At 35.0% G+C, this 23,307-nt stretch overlaps 1 protein-coding gene across 4 annotated transcripts in view; it reads left to right on the top strand.

Moving 5' to 3' along the window:
* LOC123562027 (extracellular matrix organizing protein FRAS1-like) overlaps positions 1-23,307 on the top strand; it is a 164,551-nt gene that overhangs the window by 125,299 nt on the left and 15,945 nt on the right. For all 4 annotated transcript variants that reach the window (XM_053532182.1, XM_053532192.1, XM_053532195.1 and 1 more), the window contains 23 exons: positions 241-496; positions 946-1,212; positions 1,444-1,650; positions 6,005-6,182; positions 6,568-6,730; positions 7,082-7,214; positions 7,719-7,906; positions 8,520-8,673; positions 8,851-8,933; positions 9,694-9,874; positions 10,617-10,805; positions 12,409-12,528; positions 12,671-12,850; positions 13,162-13,427; positions 13,914-14,171; positions 15,127-15,370; positions 16,024-16,247; positions 16,727-16,825; positions 18,770-18,935; positions 19,655-19,735; positions 20,238-20,407; positions 21,300-21,423; positions 21,665-21,876. In XM_053532182.1, coding sequence (XP_053388157.1) covers positions 241-496; positions 946-1,212; positions 1,444-1,650; positions 6,005-6,182; positions 6,568-6,730; positions 7,082-7,214; positions 7,719-7,906; positions 8,520-8,673; positions 8,851-8,933; positions 9,694-9,874; positions 10,617-10,805; positions 12,409-12,528; positions 12,671-12,850; positions 13,162-13,427; positions 13,914-14,171; positions 15,127-15,370; positions 16,024-16,247; positions 16,727-16,825; positions 18,770-18,935; positions 19,655-19,735; positions 20,238-20,407; positions 21,300-21,423; positions 21,665-21,876 — 4,143 coding nt within the window. The remainder of the gene's footprint in view (positions 1-240; positions 497-945; positions 1,213-1,443; positions 1,651-6,004; positions 6,183-6,567; positions 6,731-7,081; positions 7,215-7,718; positions 7,907-8,519; positions 8,674-8,850; positions 8,934-9,693; positions 9,875-10,616; positions 10,806-12,408; positions 12,529-12,670; positions 12,851-13,161; positions 13,428-13,913; positions 14,172-15,126; positions 15,371-16,023; positions 16,248-16,726; positions 16,826-18,769; positions 18,936-19,654; positions 19,736-20,237; positions 20,408-21,299; positions 21,424-21,664; positions 21,877-23,307) is intronic.

Here is a 23,307-nt window from a genome sequence, read left to right as displayed (position 1 = left end):
GTATTAAGAATAATTGTTATTTAGAATTCTAGTTTTATATGTTATATATTTTTTAATTTGTGTGAAATTACTGGAATAGAAATATACTCTATACCAGAACATATGTCATACAGATCAGCCTTTTTAAATATGAGCATTTTAGTTGGAGAATGCGTCACATTCAGTGATGGGTCTTTTACAGACTTTTGCCAGATTTAGAAGACTTTTGTAACATTACAATATCATTCATATAATTTCCAGGTGATGGAGAAGCAACTGGTTCCTATCACCAGTGCCAGTCTGAATTTTGTAGACCGGGACACAGGTCCTGCTGGGATTCTCTTTACAATAACTCGGCCATTGAGACCACAAGATGGTATGGTAGAGCATATGGAACGACCTACACAGGCGTTGAAGAGTTTCACTCAAGATGATGTAAACAATAACAGGATTATTTACAGACCACCACAAACTGAACTCGGCTATAGAGAAAGGGAGGTCTTCTTCTATTTCACAGGTTAGTAAAAAGTGAATTTTTGTACATGTAAATTTATATAGTTGATGATGGAAGATGCTGCCTTTCTTTGGGTGAGGTTATTTCTGTTGGCTTCAATTATGTATTTAATTGCTTTTTTAAAAAATAATATATAACATTTTCCCGAAATTGTTTCATGTTAGGAAGTCATTAGAGGTAGATTTTTCTACCCAGGTACACTCAATTGACTGAAATAATGTCAAATAATCTCAGGCATAACTTTCACAGAAGAACATTGCAATGTTATTGAGATATTTTGACAATACCTGTAAATGTTTGCATTTAGCTTTGGAGCAGTATGAATAACCTATATGTTCAAGCATTAGTCTTTCAAGCATTGATGAATATAGCAAGTTAATTTTTGATGACTAGAGCAAGTTAATTTGAAGTAAAACATAATTCGTATCTCGATATTTAACTACTTTTTGCAGTGTCAGATGAAGAGGTGGGTGTACCAGTCCAGGAGCATAAATTCTCCATTATTCTGGTACCAGTCAATGACAAACACCCCAGATTTATGTCATCAACTCCCAGGCTTCGTGTGTCGCAAGGTGGAAACATTCCCGTTGGTCCTTCCGTAGTGGGTGTGACTGATGAAGATACACCCAAGTCTGACCTTACAGTGACCTTGACCAGAGCTCCTCATAATGGCAAACTGGAAAAAGTTGAAAAAGGGCTTAAAGCAACAGTAAGACAAGGTAATAATAATGTTTTCATGCAAACAGCAACCAGCTTATTTTTATGACAAGAAAGGAGTAGCTTTTTATTGATGGCAGTTTATTATTAACAGATATGCGCCTCCTGAATGATATGAATATAAGTTGTAGAAATGCGTCTAAAACATTGCAAACTGAAATTTGTTAATAGATTGATTTTAATCTGAATTGTTGCAGTTGCATTTTATACTGTTTACCTGTCTTTTGGTTCAGGGGATACATTTACCTACTCGGAGATAGAGTTGAACGTGTTCCAGTACCAGCATGATGGCTCTGCGGGCCTATATGATACCATGCAGTTGTCTGTCAGTGATGGAGAGCATTCTACTTCTACCTCCATAGATATCACAGTGATGAGAGTGGACCAGTCTGCTCCATACATGTTGCCGTCTGCTACCTGTAGACTGGTTGTCAGAGAAGGTTTGTACCTTTTATAGATCTGGTACATTTTTAGCTCACCAGTCACAAAGTGACAAGGTGAGCTTTTGTGATTGCGCGGTGTCCGTCGTCCATGCGTGCGTGCGTAAACTTTTGCTTGTGACCACTCTAGAGGTTACATTTTTTATGGGATCTTTATGAAAGTTGGTCAGAATGTTTATCTTGATGATATCTAGGTCAGGTTCGAAACTGGGTCACGTGCGATCAAAAACTAGGTCAGTAGGTCTAAAAATAGAAAAACCTTGTGACCTCCCTAGAGGCCATATTTTTACAATGGATCTTCATGAAAATTGGTCAGAATGTTCACCTTGATGATATCTAGGTCAAGTTCGAAACTGGGTCATTTGCGATCAAAAACTAGGTCAGTAGGTCAAATAACAGAAAAACCTTGTGACCTCTCTAAAGGCCATATTTTTCATGGGATCTGTATGAAAGTTGGTCTGAGTATTCATCTTGATAATATCTAGGTCAGTTTGAAACTGGGTCACGTGCGGTCAAAAACTAGATCAGTAGGTCTAAAAATAGAAAAACTTTGTGACCTCTCCAGAGGCCATATTTGTCAATGGATCTTCATGAAAATTGGTGAGAATGTTCACCATGATGATATCTAGATCAGATTTGAAACTGGGTTAGATGCGGTCAAAAACTAGGTCAGTAGGTCTAAAAATAGAAAAACCTTGTGATCTCTCTAGAGGCAATATTTTTCATGAGATCTTCATGAAAATTGGTGAGAATGTTCACCTTGTTGATATCTAGGTCAAATTCAAAACTGTGTCACGTGCGGTCAAAAACTAGGTCAGTAGATCTAAAAGTTGAAAAACCTTGTGACCTCTCTAGAGGCCATATTTTTCATGAGATCTTCATGAAAATTGGTGAGAATGTTCACCTTGATGATATCTAGGTCAAGTTCAAAACTGGGTCACATGCTTAAAAAAACTAGGTCATTAGTTCAAATAATAGAAAAACCTGTGACCTCTCTAGAGGCCATATTTTTCAATGGATCTTCATGAAAATTGGTCAGAATTTTTATCTTGATGATATCTAGGTCAAGTTCAAAACTGGGTCACATGAGCTCTAAAACTAGGTCACTATGTCAAATAATAGAAAAAGCAATGTCATACTCAAAACTGGGTCATGTTGGGACAGGTGAGCGATTCAGGACCATCATGGTCCTCCTGTCTTGATGATGTACCTGAGTATGCTTGGTATATATCACTTTAACTACATGCAGACTGGTTGCCAGGGAAGGTTTTTATCTTTTGATAACTTTCATATAATGTGGTAGACTAGTTGTGGTATATTGCCCTTTGCTAGTTATAATGGACTTTTGTGTCCATCTTTGAGAAATGAACGGCAAGCAGTCAGCTCCAACACAATGTCATTTGCTCCCTGAGGAGATTTAGAACTTTTTAGCCCACCATCATCAGATGGTGGGCTATTAAAATCACTCTGCGTCCGTGGTCCGTCCGTCCGTCATTCCGTCCGTCCGTCCGACTGTCCGTCCGTCCGTTAACAATTTCTCGTTATCGCATCTCCTCAGAAACTACTGGGGGGATTTTGACCAAACTTTGTCAGAATAATGTATTGGTACCCTAGTTGTGTCCCCCTGAAAATCAGACTGGTTCAACAATTATTGAGTGAGTTATGGCCCTTTGTTTATTTCTATATTTTACATAGATTTATATAGGGAAAAACTTTGAAAACCTTCTTATCCAAAACCACAGAGCCTAGGGCTTTGATATTTGGTTTGAAGCATCATCTAGTGATCCTCTACCAAGATGATTCAAATTATTTCTCTGGGGTCAAATATGGCCCCGCCCTGGGGGTCACATAGTTTACAATGACTTATATAGAGAAAAACTTTGAATAACCCCTTGTCCAAAACCACAGGGCCTAGGGCGTTGATATTTTGTATGTGACATCATCTAGTGGTCTTCAACTAAGATTGTTCATATTATACCCCTAGGGTCAAATATGGCCCCGCCCTGGGGGTCATATGGTTTACATAGACTTACATAAGGAAAAACTTTGAAAATCTTCTTGTCCAAACCACAAAGCCTAAGGCTTTCATACTTGTAATGTAGCATCATCTAGTGGTTCTCTACCAAGTTTGTTCAAATTATCGCCCTAGGGTCAAAAATGGCCCCGCCCCAGGGGTCACATGGTTCATATAGACTTATATAGGGAAAAGCTTTTAAAATGTTTTTGTCAATAACTACAACATTCAAATTTGGACCACATGTATATTTTTGAGTGGCAAGATGAACCTTGACATGAGTTGACCTTGATTTTGACCTAGTGACCTACTTTCACATTTCTGTAGCTACAGCCTTCAAATTTGGACCACATGTATATTTTTGAGTGGCAAGATGAACCTTGACATGAGTTGACCTTGATTTTGACCTAGTGACCTACTTTCACATTTCTGTAGCTACAGCCTTCAAATTTGGACCACGTGCATAGTTTTGTGCACTGGAAAAATCTTTGACCTTGATTTTGACCTAGTGACCTACTTTCACATTTTTGAAGGTACAGGCGCCAAATTTGGACCATATGCATAGTTCCATGTTTCAAAATGAAATTTGACATTGATTTTGACCTAGTGACCTACTTTCACATTTCTCAAGCTACAGCCTTCAAATTTGGACCACATGCATAGTTTTGTGTACCGAAAAAAACTTTGACCTTCACATTGACCTAGTGACCTACTTTCACATTTTTAAGGTACAGGCTTCAAATTTGGACCACATGCATAGTTTTGTATTCTGAAATAAAATTTGACCATGATTTTGACCTAGTGACCTACTTTTACATTTCTCAAGCTACAGCCTTCAAATTTGGACCACTTGCATAGTTTTGTGTACCAAAATGAACTTTGACCTTTACATTGACCTAGTGACCTACTTTCACATTTTTAAGGTACAGGCTTCAAATTTGGACCACATGCATAGTTTTGTATTCCGAAATAAAATTTGACCTTGATTTTGACCTAGTGACCTGCTTTTACATTTCTCAAGCTATAGCCTTCAAATTTGGACCACATGCATAGTTTTGTTTACCGAAATGAACTTTGACCTTTTCATTGACCTAGTGACCTACTTGCACATTTTTGAAGGTACAGGCTTCAAATTTGGACCACATGCATAGTTTTGTATTCCGAAATAGAATTTGACCTTGATTTTGACCTAGTGACCTACTTTTACATTTCTCAAGCTACAGCCTTCAAATTTGGACCACTTGCATAGTTTTATGTACCGAAATGAACTTTGACCTTAAGATTGACCTAGTGACCTACTTTCACATTTCTGTAGCTACAGGCTTCAAATTTGGACCACATGCATAGGATTGTGTACCGAAACAAACTTTGACCTTGACATTGACTTAGTGACCTACTTTCACATTTCTCAAGCTACAGCTTTCGAATTTGGACCACATGCACAGTGTTGTGTACGGAAATGAAATTTGACCTTGAGGTAGTCAGTAAGTCTTGAAATCTGGAACACTCAAAAATGGCACATTGGTGGGCGCCAAGATCACTCTGTGATCTCTTGTTTGACATTGCATTGCTGGAAGCAGATCCTTTTGCTGTGATTTGCTAAACCTTAACCGATGTAATGTGAAATTTACCCCATCCATCATCCACTCCCCTCTGAAATTCTTGCTTATTAACACACACTGAAAATATATCTAACTGTTTTTGACACCTTTGTGTGTCCTTGACCTTTGAGATAGGGACACGAGTCCTGGGCACAAAATCCCATCTCACTTTTAAACTCAAATATATAAGTGAACATAGCAAGTATAATTATAGGGAATTTATTTTACCGATTTTCGTCGCTTTGCGACAAAAATCAGGATCAAGCCCTCTACGGTAACATGCGATATACTGAATGAGATATATACTATCATATTAAAAAACGTGTACTTCCAGCATGTGCACAGAACGTCTTCCTTGTGCCTAATAGGCATCCACATAACTTGTCCGAACTGCAACGTCTTGCACATCAGTACAAATATGGGCAGTATTGTTTTCATTCCAAAATCTACCTTAAAATTGATAGGGAATCAATCCTGTGCGAAGCGACGAAAATGGGAATTGATTCCTCTTCTGTAACATGCGATATACAGAATGAGATATTTACTATTGATTGGAACATTGTGTTCTTCAGTCCATGCCGTCATTAGACAGTTCTTTTCCATTGTTATGGGATGAGTTGAAGTTGGATCGATTCCCGATTGAGGCAGTGCCTTATTTCATATTATAAATGTAATGTGTATACTGTATACTGCATGGGCTCAGTATGTGTTACAAAAATTCTATTTGTGTGTATTTCAGGAACATCTGAGGTTGTAACTAGACAGATCCTTGCCTTTACTGATAGTGATGACGAAGACTTCAGCCTTAATATTATGCTCACCATAGAAACTACTCATGGAAAATTGTTGCTTAGCAACCAGCAGGTCTTGATTAGAGATGTTTTTACACAGACAGACATCAACAACAAACAGCTGAGGTGATATTCTTTATTTGCTATTACATAGATAGCAGTAATTATCAAATGAATGATTATGTAATTTGCCATAATTACAGATATAAAAATTAATCATCTTAAATACCTATTTCTTCTTAAAGTTATCTCATACTAGCTTATTTCAAGTAAAACTAGTTCTGTGGTCTGATGTCAAATACATTTTATAAATCCGTTTTATCATCGTTGAGGTATAGCTGGCCAAGTTTGTGTGCTATTACCCAGTATACATTTTCACAGTGTAAGGTGTTTTGTTTAGGTGCAGTTTCTCATGAAAATTTCAGTTATTAATGCTTCATGTGGAAGAAAAAAAAAGTATCTTGGTGGTATAATTGTGTTTTTATTGCGAATTTAATAATTTATTTTCCAGTTTTCTAGCTGATTCTGAGATAGGTGACAAAGCTGTATCAGAGGTTCTTACCTTCAATGTAACAGATACAAGTGGGAATGTTCTCCCTAGTCAAACTTTGACTGTACTCATTGAACCTGATAATAACCTTCCTCCAAGGGTCAAGGTCATTTCTGGGGTCAAGGTAAGTAAGAGGAAGTTCCTATAGTTGATTGAAAATTTAAACTATCTGAATGACTTTTGGTTTGACAAAATGTTAAAATTACTGGTCGAAAAAAATATATCAATTCATTGCCTTCAAAACCTTTATAATGCTGTTAGCTTTAGGCGTTTAATCATATATTAAGTTTTGATTCAAGTTCAAGTTTTCATCTGTTCACCAATTTTCTTTCAAATCCAGATCACCAGTGGAGTTATACATTAATTTTAGGTGTAAGGTTGTTAATGCTGAATGGCTTGAAATACCATTCCTGTTACACTTACTGTTTAGAAATGTAGCTACAGGAGTTATATTGGTCAGTGTATATGTTACAAGGTTCAAGAAGGAGGACAAGTTACTCTGACCTCAGATAACCTTGAAGTAACTGACCCTGACACTATTTTGGATGACCTCATTATCGTCATAGAAACACAACCAGGATTTGGGGTCATTAAGGACATTGCACCAGGTATTTTTTGCCTTTACTCGTACTTAATTGTTAAAAGAATATGTTATATACTAAATATGTTGAAAGAAGTATGCGCATGCTTTTTGCATTCAGGGATGACTCCAGGGTTGTGGTTTAGATGGCGGTGCAATTTCAAGGGGATAAGGATTTTGAAAAAAAAAAAAGACACAAAAAAAAACAGAAATGGTGTAAATGACCACTTTATTACTGAGAAAGGTGTTACTAGATTGACATTTACAAGATAACTCTCTCAGCTTATCAGGTGTAATACTAGTACAATAGAAATGATGTTAACTATTGAAATGCAAGTGAAAGATTAAATTGAAGAAACTGTATCTTTTAAATCGCCAAACATTTTAAACTTTTCAAAATGTTAAAGCTTTAGGTTAAAGTTTTGTTGTGTAAGATTAGTTGTAGCATGTTAGTGTTTTTTTTTTTTTTTTTTTTTTTTTTTTTTTTTTCAAAAATTCAGAGAGTGAGGGTCAGATGTATTTTATTTTACAGTGGAAGGATCAGAATTATTGGAGGATAGACTGGTTTCCTCATTTCCTGTATCAGATCTCCTCAATAACTATATAATCTATGTCCAGTCTGATAACTTAAACAAGGAACCAATCAGGGATAGCTTCCTGTTTCATATTGAAGATGGGAAGAACAGATCACCATCACAACGTTTCAACATCACAATTAAGGTTTGTGAAAATATATGTCAGTTTGTAATGAAAAAACATAATTATGTCAGTGTTGACTTTGGGGGAAATGCTGACCATCACTAATAGCTCACAAAAACTTGATCTATAAAATAAGTTAAGTTCCCACAGCATAATGGATGTCTATAACTTTGCATCTAACAATATTAAATAGCCCCATACAACTTGCAGTACTGTTCTTTGTGTTTAACTTATCATTCCACTTGTTAGTTTTTTCATCCCATTCTTGTACTGTGTCAGACATTTTAGAATTTTGAAATAACTAGATGACATAAACGCTACATATACACAGTGAAAGACCCAGATAACAGTTTCACTAGTGAACTGTGTGGAGAAGGGAGACATGGAAATTTGGAATCCTTTGATGAAGTTGGCATGGAATTTCAAGGTGTCTGCAAAAATGGCTATTTCCTGGGGACATGAACTTTGGATAACAATTTCAGATATGAAATAAGAAGGAATCTAACTTTTTTGTTTGTATTTAATTTTGTGTATGAACACAACCCTAAACTTAGTCCCCTGTGAATACTAATGATTCTACAGTATTTGCAAACCCGTTTATACAGCTGAACTATGTGCTATTTATTTTGCACAGCTTGTAAATGATGAGGCGCCAAAGGTTGTGACAGAGCAGGTGTTTGTACAGGAAGGCCAGCAGATCCTGGTGACCAATGCCTCTGTATATATCACTGACCTAGATACACCAAATGACCAGATTCTCATATCATTACAGATGCCTCCGGAACATGGTAAAATTTAAAGCCGAATTTATTGAAGTATCAGCATTTAATGACATTTGTCACAGAATGAATTAAACACAAGTTTTTTTTTTTTTGAGCTGTTAATGGTTTTATAATACTTAATATTTGATACGTCCTCTAGAACTATACTATATCGTTTTATTAATGTTAGGTTTTTTGTATTAGGAACTCTGAAAAGGAAAAGTTCAAGGTCACAGTCTGTGATGAGTGCAGTTGTTCTAAAGAAAGATTCTGAATTCACATACAAGGTAAGTTAGTGTTGACCTTCTGTAGTCAGTGATAATCTCAAGTTGAGATCTCTGTCCAACTTACTGTTTGATCCACTTAATCTATAACAGGGTTTTTCATGAATTGCAGCCTTGTTTTGCAAGATATTTAAATAATACATCATCCTAAAGCTCTGTAAGGGTGATTGTAGAACCTTTTTTAAATTCTTAAAATATTTTTAATTATGTTAATTTTATGACCAAAAATGGAGTTTTCCCACAGTAAAAATTGGCAAAACCACAATTAAAAAGGTATATTTTTGTGTAATTTTACAAGATATTTGCATGGAAATTTTATGCCTACAAAGATATCCTAAAAGTTTTGTAACAGTTGATTAACAAATAAAGTCAAAATTTGAAAATGGATAGTATCCCATCCAAACTATTAGTAACCAAGATATTTTTTGAGATTTAAAAAGCAAATTTCCCATTCTTTGACATTTGTATAAGAAAATCTAAGAGGTTCAAACTGACTTTCAAATTAAATTTAGGTGAACGTTTTTTCATTAAGACTGAGTTCAAAGTCTTGAAAATAGTAGGTGTTTTAAATTCATTTTTGTTCAACTTTGAGGTTCTTGGTTTGCAAAAAGGCATGTACAGGTATTAACATAAAATACTGACAGGTTTTCTTAAAGGCATTTTCAGTTGAGACTGAACCCAATTTTTTTATACAAATTTATAGCAAAACTGATGATTTCAGTAATATAATCACTATAAATTGTGCTCATTTTCAACATTGTAGGGCATCTTGGAAGAGTTAATTCTGTATGTACATGATGGTGGGGAAGTAACAGTAGATTCGTTCTCGCTAGCAGTAACCGATGGCAACTTTACTGATACACATAGAGTACCTGTAATTATAGGACTGATAAATGATGAGACACCCAGGGTAACGGTGAATAGAGGTCTGAGGGTCCATGCAGGTAAGATAGGTTTTGTAATGAATTATTTTAGGCTGGAGTTGAAAATTAAGCTTAAGTCGTTACTGAAATATTTAGCAACATTTAAGGGATAACATGGTGTAATAGGCCTCAATTTCACCAAAAGAGTACATACAACTTGATAATGTAAGCTTTAAAAATGTCAAAAGATAGGGGAAAAAAAGGTGCATATTGACAAGTTATATAGTGACAGAAGTTCTTAAAAATTTTCTTTAGGATACCTCCCCTGATAATTTTTTTCATGAATTATCTCCCCTGAAAACTAGAAAAAAATGGTTTTCTCCTTTTCCCTGTGGGGAATTTTAGATTTCTTTTTGGTATTTGTATCAGAATCATATAATGCAGCTTTCTACCACAAAACTTTCTCGAAATTCAAGTTCAGATTCTCATAATCAAAGAAATTATATATTTCCCATAGGTATCAATGTTAACTTCAATACTGATTATCTCCCCAAAAATTGATAAAATTTGAAAAATCTCTCGGTGAAAAGTTTTTAATTTTGAATGTCTTTAAAGTGACCAAATTTCATTTAGATATTACCATCCAGTTACAAGATATGAAATATGGCTATTACACCATGTTATCCTTAAAAGTCAGAGTTAAATCGTAAAATGCCAAAGATATTTATTGTACTTGAATACAAAATACTGTCCTCAATATGATGTCAAGTTTATTAATTGGATATATAGTTCATTGATGTGAATAAAAATACTTCTTTTGAAGGGACAACAACAACTATTAGGCCAGCTGATTTGAGGTCAACGGATGTTGACTCCGATGACTCCTATCTAATATACACTGTGACAAGAGATCCGAGAATTGGCGCTATCTACCTCACTGCCAAGGGCAGGCAACTCCCGGTCACCAGTAGAGGACCAGTCAAAACATTTACACAAGCAGATATTGATAATGGTAATATTTTATTAACTTGACATAATGGTAGATGGCAGAGCATAAGAACCATAATTATTATCATCTCTCTTTTTGAATCTAACTTTCTTTTGCATGAACAATAATTTGAAAACTATTGAAGATAATATGAAACATATGATACAATGATATATAGTAATGAGGTTCTGTGTAGAGCAAAAGAATCATAACCCTTGTCTTGAAAGATTTATTCTTTAGTTATCTCCATTTTGTAATAAATTTCCTTTTTTTGTTAATGATAACTTAAAAACTGTTGAGTATGATGAAACCTGATATAATCGTAGACTGCAATGAGATTGTATGGGGAGTGAATTATCTTATAATGTTGCTTTTAAAATTGTTGCAAACCTAACTTTCTCAATTACTGAATGGAGTTAAAAGTTTGGTCAATAGATGGTAATGAACCATACCTTCTGCTTTAAACCCCCAACTGCCATATAAAAGCCACAAGATGGTGCCGGGGCAGGTTTTTATATAAATTATGCATGTTTTACATCAGAGAGCCCTTTTTCAAAATTTTAAATAAACCACTGAATAAAAAGTTATGAAAAATTGCATAAATACACATTGAAATATTCTTTATCAATTGGTGTTTTTATTTTTTAAAACAAAAAATGTTGAAGTATAGTTTCAAAAAATTATTTAAACCTAACTGCCAAAAATTTGAATTTGCCGGGAGGAGCTAATGAGGTCATGAACCCTAGAGGAATAGAGAATGTAAACAATTCCCACGTGGTTAATTTTATCAACAAACCTGATTGTCAGAAGGCTTCATATGTATCAATGGAATTAACACCTAGCTAGAGTGCATTGCAAAACTTCTCCAGAAAGTAATTTTGAATTTTTAAACCAAATAGAATATCATAGTCATTTCTACAGTTATATTTTTATATGTCATATCATAAAAATGTTTTAAAGAAATAGGGAACTGCTAATTACAGACATACAGTGATAAATATAATTTCAAATAGCTTATCATTTTTATCAGTCCATATCACAGCAGCACTTGCTAATTTGTGTGTATTGTTCTGCATCCCAGACTTAAAGTTTATTATTTCTACATTTATTGCTAGGTTATCTCAATTAATGGACCAGCCAGCAATGACAGAATTTTAGTTAAATGAATGCTTGATTTTGAGTTTCATTGTTAAATTTACATAAACAAGATTAAAAATCAGGAATGCTAGTCCTGACTCAATTTTTCATAGGATTGATACTTATATGGATGCACAATATGGATAATAATAGTTTTTTACCATCAAAACATGCAAACTAGTACAAATTTCTTCTTCAACTGACCATTGTTTACATTTGCCTGTGAATCATTTAAAGTGAGCTATTTTTAGCTAACAGACATGCAGCCTAGAGTAGCGTTGTTATTTGATAGGCTCCTCCTACAAAACTTACTGCCAGGGTAGTAAAAGTTGGGGCTTTAAGCCCTGCTCCACTGTAAAACACTGCATCATGGGGGATATGTCTGCTTCTCAGACTGCTATTGTTAAAGTTTAGACAGTAATTGTTAAAATAATGTTTTATTGCATTGCTAAACATTTTTCTTACTGACTTGTTCTCCATGTTCTCCCAGGAAATGTTGAGTACCGTCATGTTAGAGGTGAGACGACAGGAAACATTGTGTTCAAGTTCACAGTGTCTGACCTGGAAGGAAATGATCTAATTGACCAGGATTTCTACATTACCATATTAGGTAATATACATTATAAGATCAAATTTTATAGCTTGCTGGGTTATTTATCTTAATTGTTCAACAATTTCCTCTTTGTTGTTGCTTAAAAGGTTTATTACCTTTTTTTTTCATCTGCTGATATTGTTTTGTGTGTTGATTATAGATGACCGCTCACCACCACGAGAGTTAGCTAATAAAGAGTTGGTTGTGAAGGAGGGTGGAAAAATGACAGTTACCACAGAGTACTTGTCCTTCACAGACGATGATTCAGAACCCGCTACACTACTCTATATACTGATTGAGAAACCAGATCTTGGACATTTTGAATTAACCAGGAATCCAGGTAATTGTAACTCTGGCAAAATTGTGAAAAAATAATTCCTTTTTAGATTTTACTCCTCAGTAGCAGATCATGACAAAAGGTCATATATGTATACTTACGTATGGTGCCAATTTCAAGCTAATAGACTGATTTCAATACCCATTTGCTTTATGTCTTCAGGTGAGGCAAATTTTTCTGTTGGCATACAGTTTAAAATAGTAAACTAAGTTTTTTCTGTGGATTGTATCCTAATGTTCCCTTTCATTGCTACAATTACATCTAGATAATTTCTGTGGGCAGAAGTCATCATTTAGAATTAACTTTATTTCCAGGTAAAGCAGTCTCGGAGTTTACCCAGTCCGACATTGCTGGCAGTCAAGTTCAGTACGTACACACAAGTGAATCTGAGGAACATCTAGATTCCTGTATGTTCTCCATTTCTGACGGGACCAATGAGGTTATTCGTAAATTCACCATACAGATAAGCCCTGTAGATGACTCAATTCCTGTTGTAACAAAAGGGATTTTAAGGGTCCAAGAAGGGCTCAGGAAACTGATAACAGAGTTTGATCTGAAAGCTTCAGATGAGGATACAAAGGTTTGTTTACGTAAAACATTTCTTTGCTGCATTTTGAAAACACTTTAACTTAAATTTCAACCCATTGTGTACTGTAAAAGCAGAAATTGTAACGAGGATTTAATTTTCATTATATTCGCGAAGCCCTGCATCTCTCGACAATTAATCCTTGCGTAAATATTGACAATTAGTATAATTCATATTCAAATATGATAATATTGTTGCAAATGGAATAATGTACATTACTTCATCTTGTTTCAAGTTGATAGAAATAAAAAAAATTTGCCCTTGTTTAACTTTGATTGTTTCAGTAAAATCTTGCATTGATTATTTGTGTGAACCAAAAGGAAAATGTTATTAGTACGAGGATTCACTGTAAAAAGTCAAGTAGTGTTTTCTTCAGTTTTGTTACCTTAGATAGAACTATTGTAATGTAATGTATGGGCACACATCTAGTGTTTAACATGAAAAATTGTTGTAACATAACATTTTAAAACTCTTTTGAAGGAGGATTCACTTGTTTTCACCATCACAAGACCTCCTCGCCATGGATCTATACAGCATCTGACTGACTCAGATTGGAAAACAACAACAGTTTTCTCCATGACTGAGATCTATGAAAGTCATGTCTGCTACTTACACAATGGAAGGGAGACAACCAAAGACAGCTTTAAGTTTACATTGTCTGATGGCAGTAATGACAGGTTCTCTATGATACCAGGGGATGGGCGTGGTCAGTACACAGTCTCTCAGTCACAACCCCAGGTATGATAATGCTAAAATTTATGAAGAAGTTTTAGAAGTTGATCATTGTTTGTTAAAATTTCATTCTTGGATTTTAATAACTTGTCACTGATTGTAGATGCAGATGGGAAAATCCATTTTGCTTTACCATACCTGAACAGAGTTATTGTCTGAGCAGTTTTTCCCAGAAGCCATATATTCCCATCTACAACCAGATTATTAAACACTGGGCGTTGAATTCTGCATGTGAGGAGGCCATCAGGAAACCATATAGCTGGCTTACTGAAGGTCGGTGGTTCTACCTAGGTGCCCACCCATGATGAAATAATGCTCAGAGGGGCACCAGGGGTCTTCCTCAACCATCAAAGCTGGGAAGCAACCATAAGACCTATGCTTGTGTTGGTGCGATGTTTAACATAACAAAATAAAAATTTCACTTGCATACCATATTTACAAATTACAGTATAAGTAAAGCAAATAAATTACTTTCTTTGTGGAAATGTTTCTTACAGTAGTGTACATAAATAAAGCCTGGGAAATTAAAGTCGTGACATAATGATTCCCCTGTAGATATGCAAAGATAATGTATAGAAAAACCTTACGTAGTTGCTTTAAAATAATTCGTTGTCTTCAGAATCAATTAATAAAGAGAAAGTAGGTCTCTCAGTTCAGTGGCTTGGCATTTGACATATAAGGCCAATGATCTTGGCAGCCATTTAATAAAGACTTCTTGTTTAAAATCAATAGTTCTGTACCATTGTCCCAATTTGAAAAGTTGTCAGTATTTTGCAGAGAACAAGTTAATACTGATAAGTAATGCAGGAACACTCAACTGATTTGCATTATAATAATGAAACTGTGAAAACAAAATAACCACTGAAAGCAAAAAAAAAAGCAACATGAAAACAAGGAATCTGGTGCTTTAAAAACAACTTTCTTACATTCCTTGTTAAAATTTATCCTTCTATTTTATCAGGTGTTTTCTATTGAGATTATTCCCATGGATGATGACAGTCCAGTGATTGAGGTTAACAAAGGTCTGCAGTTCCTAGAGGTACTGGGTTCAAGTTCAGGAAATATCATAACAGCTAATGAACTAAAGGTTACTGACCTAGACACTCCTCCTGACAAACTCAAGTTTGTTGTGCGATCAGTTCCTCAGTTTGGAAGACTGGAAAAAACAACAAACCCAGGAGTTGATGTCCTCACATTTACTCAAGGTAAATAAATTGTACATCGGTATTTGACAGCAAATCTAATCACACAGTTATTGATAAGATTAAATTGATAATATCAAAAAATTACTTTTATGCCCCTGAGCATGTAGCGACTGAACTGTCCATTTGTCCTTCCATCCTTCCATATGAACCAGATTGCCTACAACCCACAAATGAATTTCATATTCAAACTTAATACCTTAACAAACAACATTTTTGGTCATACAGTCCACATAATTGACCCAATTTAGTTCATGCTCCCACTCGGCAAACCTTGTGGCAAGACCTACAAACTAACCTGTATATAGATGACCTTGACCTTCATATGATCTTTACCTTTAGACTTAAAATCTGAAAAAAAACCGACATCTTTGGTCATTCACCCAGTGGCTTGATTTTGCATTTTGGAAATGCAGCTTCTTGTCTCATCTCAAATTATTCCCCCCAACCCCCCATCTAATCTCTCAGCACAAGAATTTGACTTTTAAAATCTAGTAGTTGAATTTTAGCAGCATTCTGCAGATTGTAAACATTTTTCAAAAAATCGATTAATTCAAATAATCACAGATTACTTAGAAGAAATCAGATTTATACTTGTTTTGAAAAAAGTGTTCTATTTGCATAATATCTGCTAATATTTTGTTTTTATTTTACAGAGGACATAGACAATTCAGTGATTAGATATATCCTGACTGCTCAGGGAGCATTTTTTGAGGACAGTTTTATGTTTGACATTTATGACAGCCGACCTAACCGTATCCCTGGTAACACATTTCATCTGACTTGGTCAACTGTAGAATTTGAACAAGCATTGGTCAATGTTACAGAAACTGCTGGGATTGTTCACATTCCTGTTAAAAGAAGGGGCAGTCTGAAACATGTAAGTTTTCTGCATTTTTTAATCAACCTTTGTTACATTGTAGAACTATTCTTACCTTAATAAATGGTTGTTAGGTGTAACACCATTGTTCTATATAATTTTGATTCTGAAATGTCTTAGTAGCACACATTATTGGCCCCCAGTAGGGCACCAAAAAATATGTGAAAATACTTTTTCATTTCAATAAATGAAGCTAATATTAGACCTTTCTAACTTAAACGTAATTACGAAACGGAATACTGAATCCGTAAAATTTTAGGCTAATTTGTGGTCTATGGGAGACAATTTCATCCAATAGTAATGCAATAATATCTCCCTTAGACCATTATTTGCAAATAACATTTACGGATTCAGTAATCCATTTCCGATTTACGTTTACGTTAGAAATGTCTATTTTTATATTGTGAAATTAATTTTGATACTCGTTTGTCAATATCACATCAGAATCTGTTCTCAGGGGTTTTGTCTTATATTTACAGTATTCAATTGTGACTTGTCGCAGTATTTCGGGTACCGCTACCACTAGACAGCAGGGAACAAGGCCAGGACAACAGGATTTTGTTCCACATCTTGGACAGGTAATTTTTCTAATAGCTTTATCACATTAATTATAAATTGTCTTTTAGAATGTAAGCGTCTGTTAATGAAACTTAACAGAAAATAATTTAATGTGCAGTCTTTAAATTTTGTATAGAAGCAAACCAGAAAATGGATGTAGAACACTGACACTTAGTAGTTTGTGAAAGTGGGGACAGAAATTACAAAAGGCAAAATGTATGTCCATTTCTTTTTAGCTAACCTGTCACATAGTGACAAGGTGAGCTTTTGTGATCACCCTTCGTCCGTCGTCAGTCCGTCCGTCCGTGCGTCAACAATTCCTTGTCTGCACGATAGTGGTTTCATTTATGATTTTATTTTAACCAAACTTGCACACAACTTGTATCACCGTAAGGTCACGGTTCCTTTCTTGAACTGGCCAGATCCCATTATGAGTTCCAGAGTTATGGCCCCTGAAAGGGCCAAAATTAGCTATTTTGACCTTGTCTGCACAATAGCAGCTTTATTTATGATTTGATTTTTACCAAACTGGCACACAACTTGTTCCACCACGAGATCTTGATACCTTTCTTGAAGTGGCCAGATTCCTTTATGGGTTCCAGAGTTATGGCCCCTTAAAGGGCCAGAATTAGCTATTTTGACCTGGTCTGCACAATAGCAGCTTCATATATGATTTGAATTTAATCAAACTTGCACACAACTTGTATCACCATAAAATCTTGATTCCTTTCTTAACCTGGCGAGATTCCAATATGGGTTCCAGAGTGATGGCCCCTGAAAGGGCCAAAATTAGCTATTTTGACTTTGTCTGCACAATAGCAGCTTCATTTATGATTTGAATTTAATCAAACTTGCACAAAACTTGTGTCACCATAAGATCTCGATTCCTTTCTTGATCCGACCAGATCCCACAATGGGTTCCAGAGTTATGGCCCCTGAAAGGGCCAAAATTAGCTATTTTGACCTTGTCTGCACAATAGCAGCTTCATTTATGATTTGATTTTAACCAAACTTGCACATAACTTGTATCACCACGAGATCTTACTTCCTTTCTTCAACTGGCCAGATTCCATCATGGGTTTCAGAGTTATGGCCCCTTAAAGGTCCAAAATTGGCTATTTTGGCTTTTACAGCCATATAGAGACTTCATTTATGGTTTTATTTGATACAAACTTCCAAAATATCTTCAACAACAATAAATCTTGGATTCCATGACAAATCAGATCCAGTCGTAGGTTCCAGAGTTATTTTATATCTGATTACCTCCCCTGATTGTAATCAAAATGGATTTATATCAGTAAGTACTTATAGGACTTATTTGAAATTTCATTATTGTTATTAGTTGGACAGAGACAATCAGGGTAGATAACTATGGACTGGTTTTATATCAAAGTACCTCCCTTTATTTCAAATTAAAATTGGTATATCTCCATAACTAATGAAGATACTGATCTGAAATTTCATTTATGTCAACAGCTTTATTTGGCAGATCCTTCTTTTGTTCACTTACAATATTTATTTTTTTAATTGATTCTCTTTTACGTTACTGTAAATAGCTTATTTTTAGTAACTTTTTTATTATTGGCCATAGGGAAAAACCGAGACCACTTTTCTGTGGTACAACATGGATGGTACCTCCAATTTTAAGGTGTATTTTGACATATCTATACCTTGTAAGAATTTTTTTTTCTTTTTGGTTAAATTTCTTCCCTTTGTTGTTCCTGTCCTTTAGACTTTGATATTTTACTGAGGACCTTCTTGTCCTCAAGTGAGCGATATAGGGCCATCATGGCCCTCTTGTTTTCAGTTTTATCCTTGTTGTCAGTAACCCTTTCTGCTACCCTGTCACAAAGAACTTCAGAAAACTTTCAGTCTTATAGTTCAGGTATTTCATGCAAATAGTACAAATATTTCAAGAAAAGATAGAAATTGTTTAAAAAATTTATTGTTTCCATGTGTTTTAGGTTCAGTTTGATGAGTGGCAAGATACTAAAATGTGTACCATAATCATAAATGATGACTCCATATTTGAAGGCCGGGAAACATTCTATGTTGAACTGATCCAGCCTACATTCACTCTGCTAGGAACCAGACAGAAAACTACAGTTACCATAGTTGATATGGAAGATGGTAAGATTATGTTTTTAACATTTCTTCAGACAGATTTGGTCTTAAAACGTGTTTTAAGTGGAACTATTGAAGTTACGTTACTGTCTGAATTTTCTTGAAATCACTAGTACTGTTGATTCTTGATATAGAATAGCCTGAAATTAATTATATGAACCAGGAAAGGCAACAAGCAATTAAAGGCAAGACAGAATGAGTTTGAAGGCAATAAGTAATTATAGCAAAAAGCAAGCAGTTTGAATGCAGCAAGCAAATAAGGGCAACAAGCAAGCAGTTTGAAGGCAACAAGCAATTAAAGGCAACACATCAGCAAAAAGCATGTAGTTGGAAGGCAGCAAGAAGCAAGCAATTTCAAGGCAGCAAGCAACTAAAGGCAACAAGCAAGCAGTTTGAAGGCATCAGTCAACTAAGGCTACAAGCAAGTGGTTTGAAGGCAGTGGAAGCAAGCAGTTTGAAGGCATCAGTCAACTAAAGGCAACAAGCGAGCAGTTTAAAGGCAATGCAAGCAAGCAGTTTGAAGGCATGAAGCAAGTAAAGGCAACAAGCAAGTCTGACAGCAAGACCTTAAAGCATCTCGCCCTAGTGACGCAGACAACTTCTTTCATTTACCATTTTATTTCCTTTTAAAGTAGAATAACCATTTTGCAAGAAAAAAGTGTCACAGATAAAAAAAATTACAAAAAAAATCAGTTCAATATAACACATGATTAACTTTATTTCAGAACCAGTTCTGCAGTTTCAGTACCCAGAATACCATGTAAATGAGAGTGAAAGTTACCTGTCTGCTGCAATTATTAGAACAGGTACAGTTTATCAGTTTTTACCGAGTAAAATATTTTAAGTATTATTTCCCATACCTGCACTGGTAGCTCAGCTTAACAAAGGAAAGGGCTTTTATCAGAAAGATTCACAAGATTTAAGATGTCATAAAGTTTTGTAAAGACAACTTTTACAGAAGATTTTTTGCTTGAAGTTGTTTTACTTGATCTCTGATTAGTGTGAACAAGTTGAAATGGAAGTGGCATGTTATTCAGAAATGTTGATAGTTTAAGGACCCCCATACATTACTGAAATACTGTTGAAAAAATGTATTTTACTAAACCAAACAAGCCAAATTATATGACAAAGTGTATTATGAAGACTGTCAGTGTATTGCATGTAGGAATTTCTTTTGGAGATTTAAGTAATGCAAGTCCCATGAAATACTAAAACAAGCACATATTTATATTGTTGCAATTGTGTTGACTCCTCTGGCTGTGAGTATATTTCTGTTTATATTTCTATTGTTGTGTTTGTATATTACAGGGGATATCAGCAGTACAGTATCCACTATCTGCTACACAAGTTCCCTGACAGCACGAGGCAGTCCCCTTGATAGACTAGACTCTGGCTCTGATTATATATCAAGGGGTAACTCTAACTCATACAGAGTTATCTTTCCTTCAGGAATAACCAAAGCTACATGTGATGTCAAGGTAAGCAGTCTTCAACTAATACCATTGAAATCTACCAGCAGGTTTATACTTTATTCTGTTACACTAAATCCTGGAAAAAGTAAGATTTGATCTAGCGAATCTTGAACACATTGTTTACTTGTACCTTGTCACAGCATGTCTATTCAATTTACAACCCAAGTTAGTCTTGCCCAGTGATTTCTTGAATGACTGTGACACTTTGTGTATTAGATCTCTGGTCCCCCCATAAAAAAATGTTCATAAAAAGCCCGTAAATAGCGACCACCTGGCGACCGCGACCAGCGACCGGCCAAATTGATTCCCAAGGGTCATGTTTGCCCCCAATAACGACCAAGCTGGACCATTCCGGCTTGAAAATATTTGAAATCCGCTGAATTTTCACGACTTTCGCCTTATACCAAACATAATAATTACTGCTTGATTGAAAATTTGCAAGTTTGCAACGGCCGAATTAATACATAGAACATAAAGAATGCAAGAAGCTGTAAAAATACTTTTTATCAGCATGATAATGGCTAACTGAGAAGTGACCCTTCCCCCCGAATAAAGACCACCTGTGAACAAAGACCACTTTTGCTTGTTCCGAAGAGTGGTCTTTATTCACAGGTTTGACTATATTATGATGTGCAAGAGTTAAACTACAATGGAGTCAGGCTGATTGGCTCAGTATTAACGAATCTGAACAATAACTTGAAGTTTATACATCATTTTCATTCTAGCGTACTGGTAGCTGCAAAAACATTAAAATGAAAACTTGGTAATGACCTAGACAACATAAAGGAAAATTTGATGTCATAATGGTTGCTCTCCAGTACATGCTTTAATATCCGTCTTTGTTCAATGACAAATGAATCAAGTTATGTAAAAGCATGTATTTGCCTGTATGTTGTAGATGATAGATGACAGTATAAATGAAGCATCAGAACAGTTTGGACTGGAACTAGCTCTACCATCTTATGGTGCCAAGTTAGGACCAGTCTCTCAGGCTACAGTCATAATTGATGGACCAAATGATGGTAAATGATTCCCTACATTCAGTGATGTTTGTTAACAACAAGCTCAAGACACATTTCAGTATTAATGAGTCAAACTTTTGTAAATTCTTTTCCAGTTTTATGACTGGCTTTTTCCAAAGGCTTTAGTTTGTATCGTGTGCATACACATTGTATGTCTTCAACTTACATATTCATTCAAATGTATTTTTACAATTCATGCCAGACATGCTATCAGAATTTGAGCTCTTGATTTATATTCCAGAATCTGTGATACATTTTTCCCAAACATCGTACAAGTTTGATGAGAATTCAGGGACAGTTGAAGTAGAAATCATACGTGAAGGTTCTGACCTGTCCCATACTTCTACAGTATGGTGTGCAACTCGACTCACCAATCCACCATCTGCAGTGTCAGGACAGGACTATGTTCCAAGTTCAAGCCAGATTACTTTTGGACCTGGACAAAAATCTCAAGTAAATTGATATAAACATTTATACATTAATATTAACATAAAAGAACATAACTACTGTTTTGAAATTGAAGTCAATATAATATTATGCTTTTAGACACAAAGACAAAAAATTAATGTTCTTTGTGCTTTAAAGTCATTTTTAGCTCCACTATTCGGAAAAAAGGGGGGCTATACTACTCGCCCCGGCGTCGGCGTGACCCTTCTTGGTTAAAGTTTTTCGGCAACCTTTGTTTTTCTGTCATATCTTTGTTACTATTGCTTATATCTTACTATAACTTCACATAAACATTGTCCAGTATACAAACAATGTATTGTAGGGGTTGAGCCCATTATACCCAAGGTCAAGGTGACACTTAGGTTATTTTTAAGGTTAAAGTTTTTTGGCAACCTTTGTTTTTCTGTCATATCTTTGTTACTATTGCTTATATCTTACTGTAACTTCACATAAACATTGTCCAGTATGCAAACAAAATATGTACAGGGACTGGACCCATTTTATCCAAGGTCAAGGTCACCAAGGTCTTATACTTAGGGTTAAATTTTTGAGACTTTGTTTTTTGGCAAACTTTGTTTTTTGTATATTTATGTGTTACTATTGCGCTTAAACCTTTATGTGGGTTGCCATTAACCATGTCCAGGCTACCAAGATATATATGCTGGATGTTGTCATTTAAAGTTCAAGGCAAAGGTTATACTTGGAATTATTTTTCATTTAAAATATTTGAAATTTAAATACATATTTTATGTACTTAAAAGATATGGTTACATACCCCATAACTCTAATTGTATTTTTGACAGAATTATGCCCCTTTTGTACTTATATTTTTTTTTTGCAATCTTTGCTTTCTGGATAATACTTTAATGTAATATAAGAGAAAGACTTGAAACTTAAAATGTATCTTTATCTCCATCATCTGCATGTGTGGTAACAATCCCCATAACTCTGATTTGTATTTTTGACCAAATTATGCCAGTTTTACACTTAAATTTTTTGAACAAACTTCATTTTCTGGACATAACTTTGGTACTATATAAGATAATAACTTGAAACTCAAAATATATCTTTACTATCATCATCTGCATTTCTTGTAACAATCCTAATAACTCTAATTTGTGTATTTGATGGAATTATGCCTCTTGGTGTATCTTCCTTTTATAATAGAGGTCTCTTATTCAGACATATATTCATTTTACTGTCAAATCCCCGAATAGTGGAGCGCGCTGTCTTACGGACAGCTCTTGTTATAAGTTTTTAAGTTGTGGAAGCTGCAAAATTTCATAAAAAGGAGATGTTCATTTCTGTAAAACATACAACCTGGTGCTGAATATTACATACATGTTGTATATTTGGATGGTATTGAAGCTTTTATGATGTCTCTATCAAGTCATTTTTAAGGTTTTCTCCATTTTAGCCATAAGTTTTATTTGTTCT

Source organism: Mercenaria mercenaria, chromosome 2 (genome assembly GCF_021730395.1).
Source record: "Mercenaria mercenaria strain notata chromosome 2, MADL_Memer_1, whole genome shotgun sequence".
Lineage (NCBI taxonomy): Eukaryota > Metazoa > Mollusca > Bivalvia > Venerida > Veneridae > Mercenaria > Mercenaria mercenaria.
Note: the sequence above shows the minus strand (reverse complement) of the source record. Positions and strands in the feature narration are given on the sequence as shown.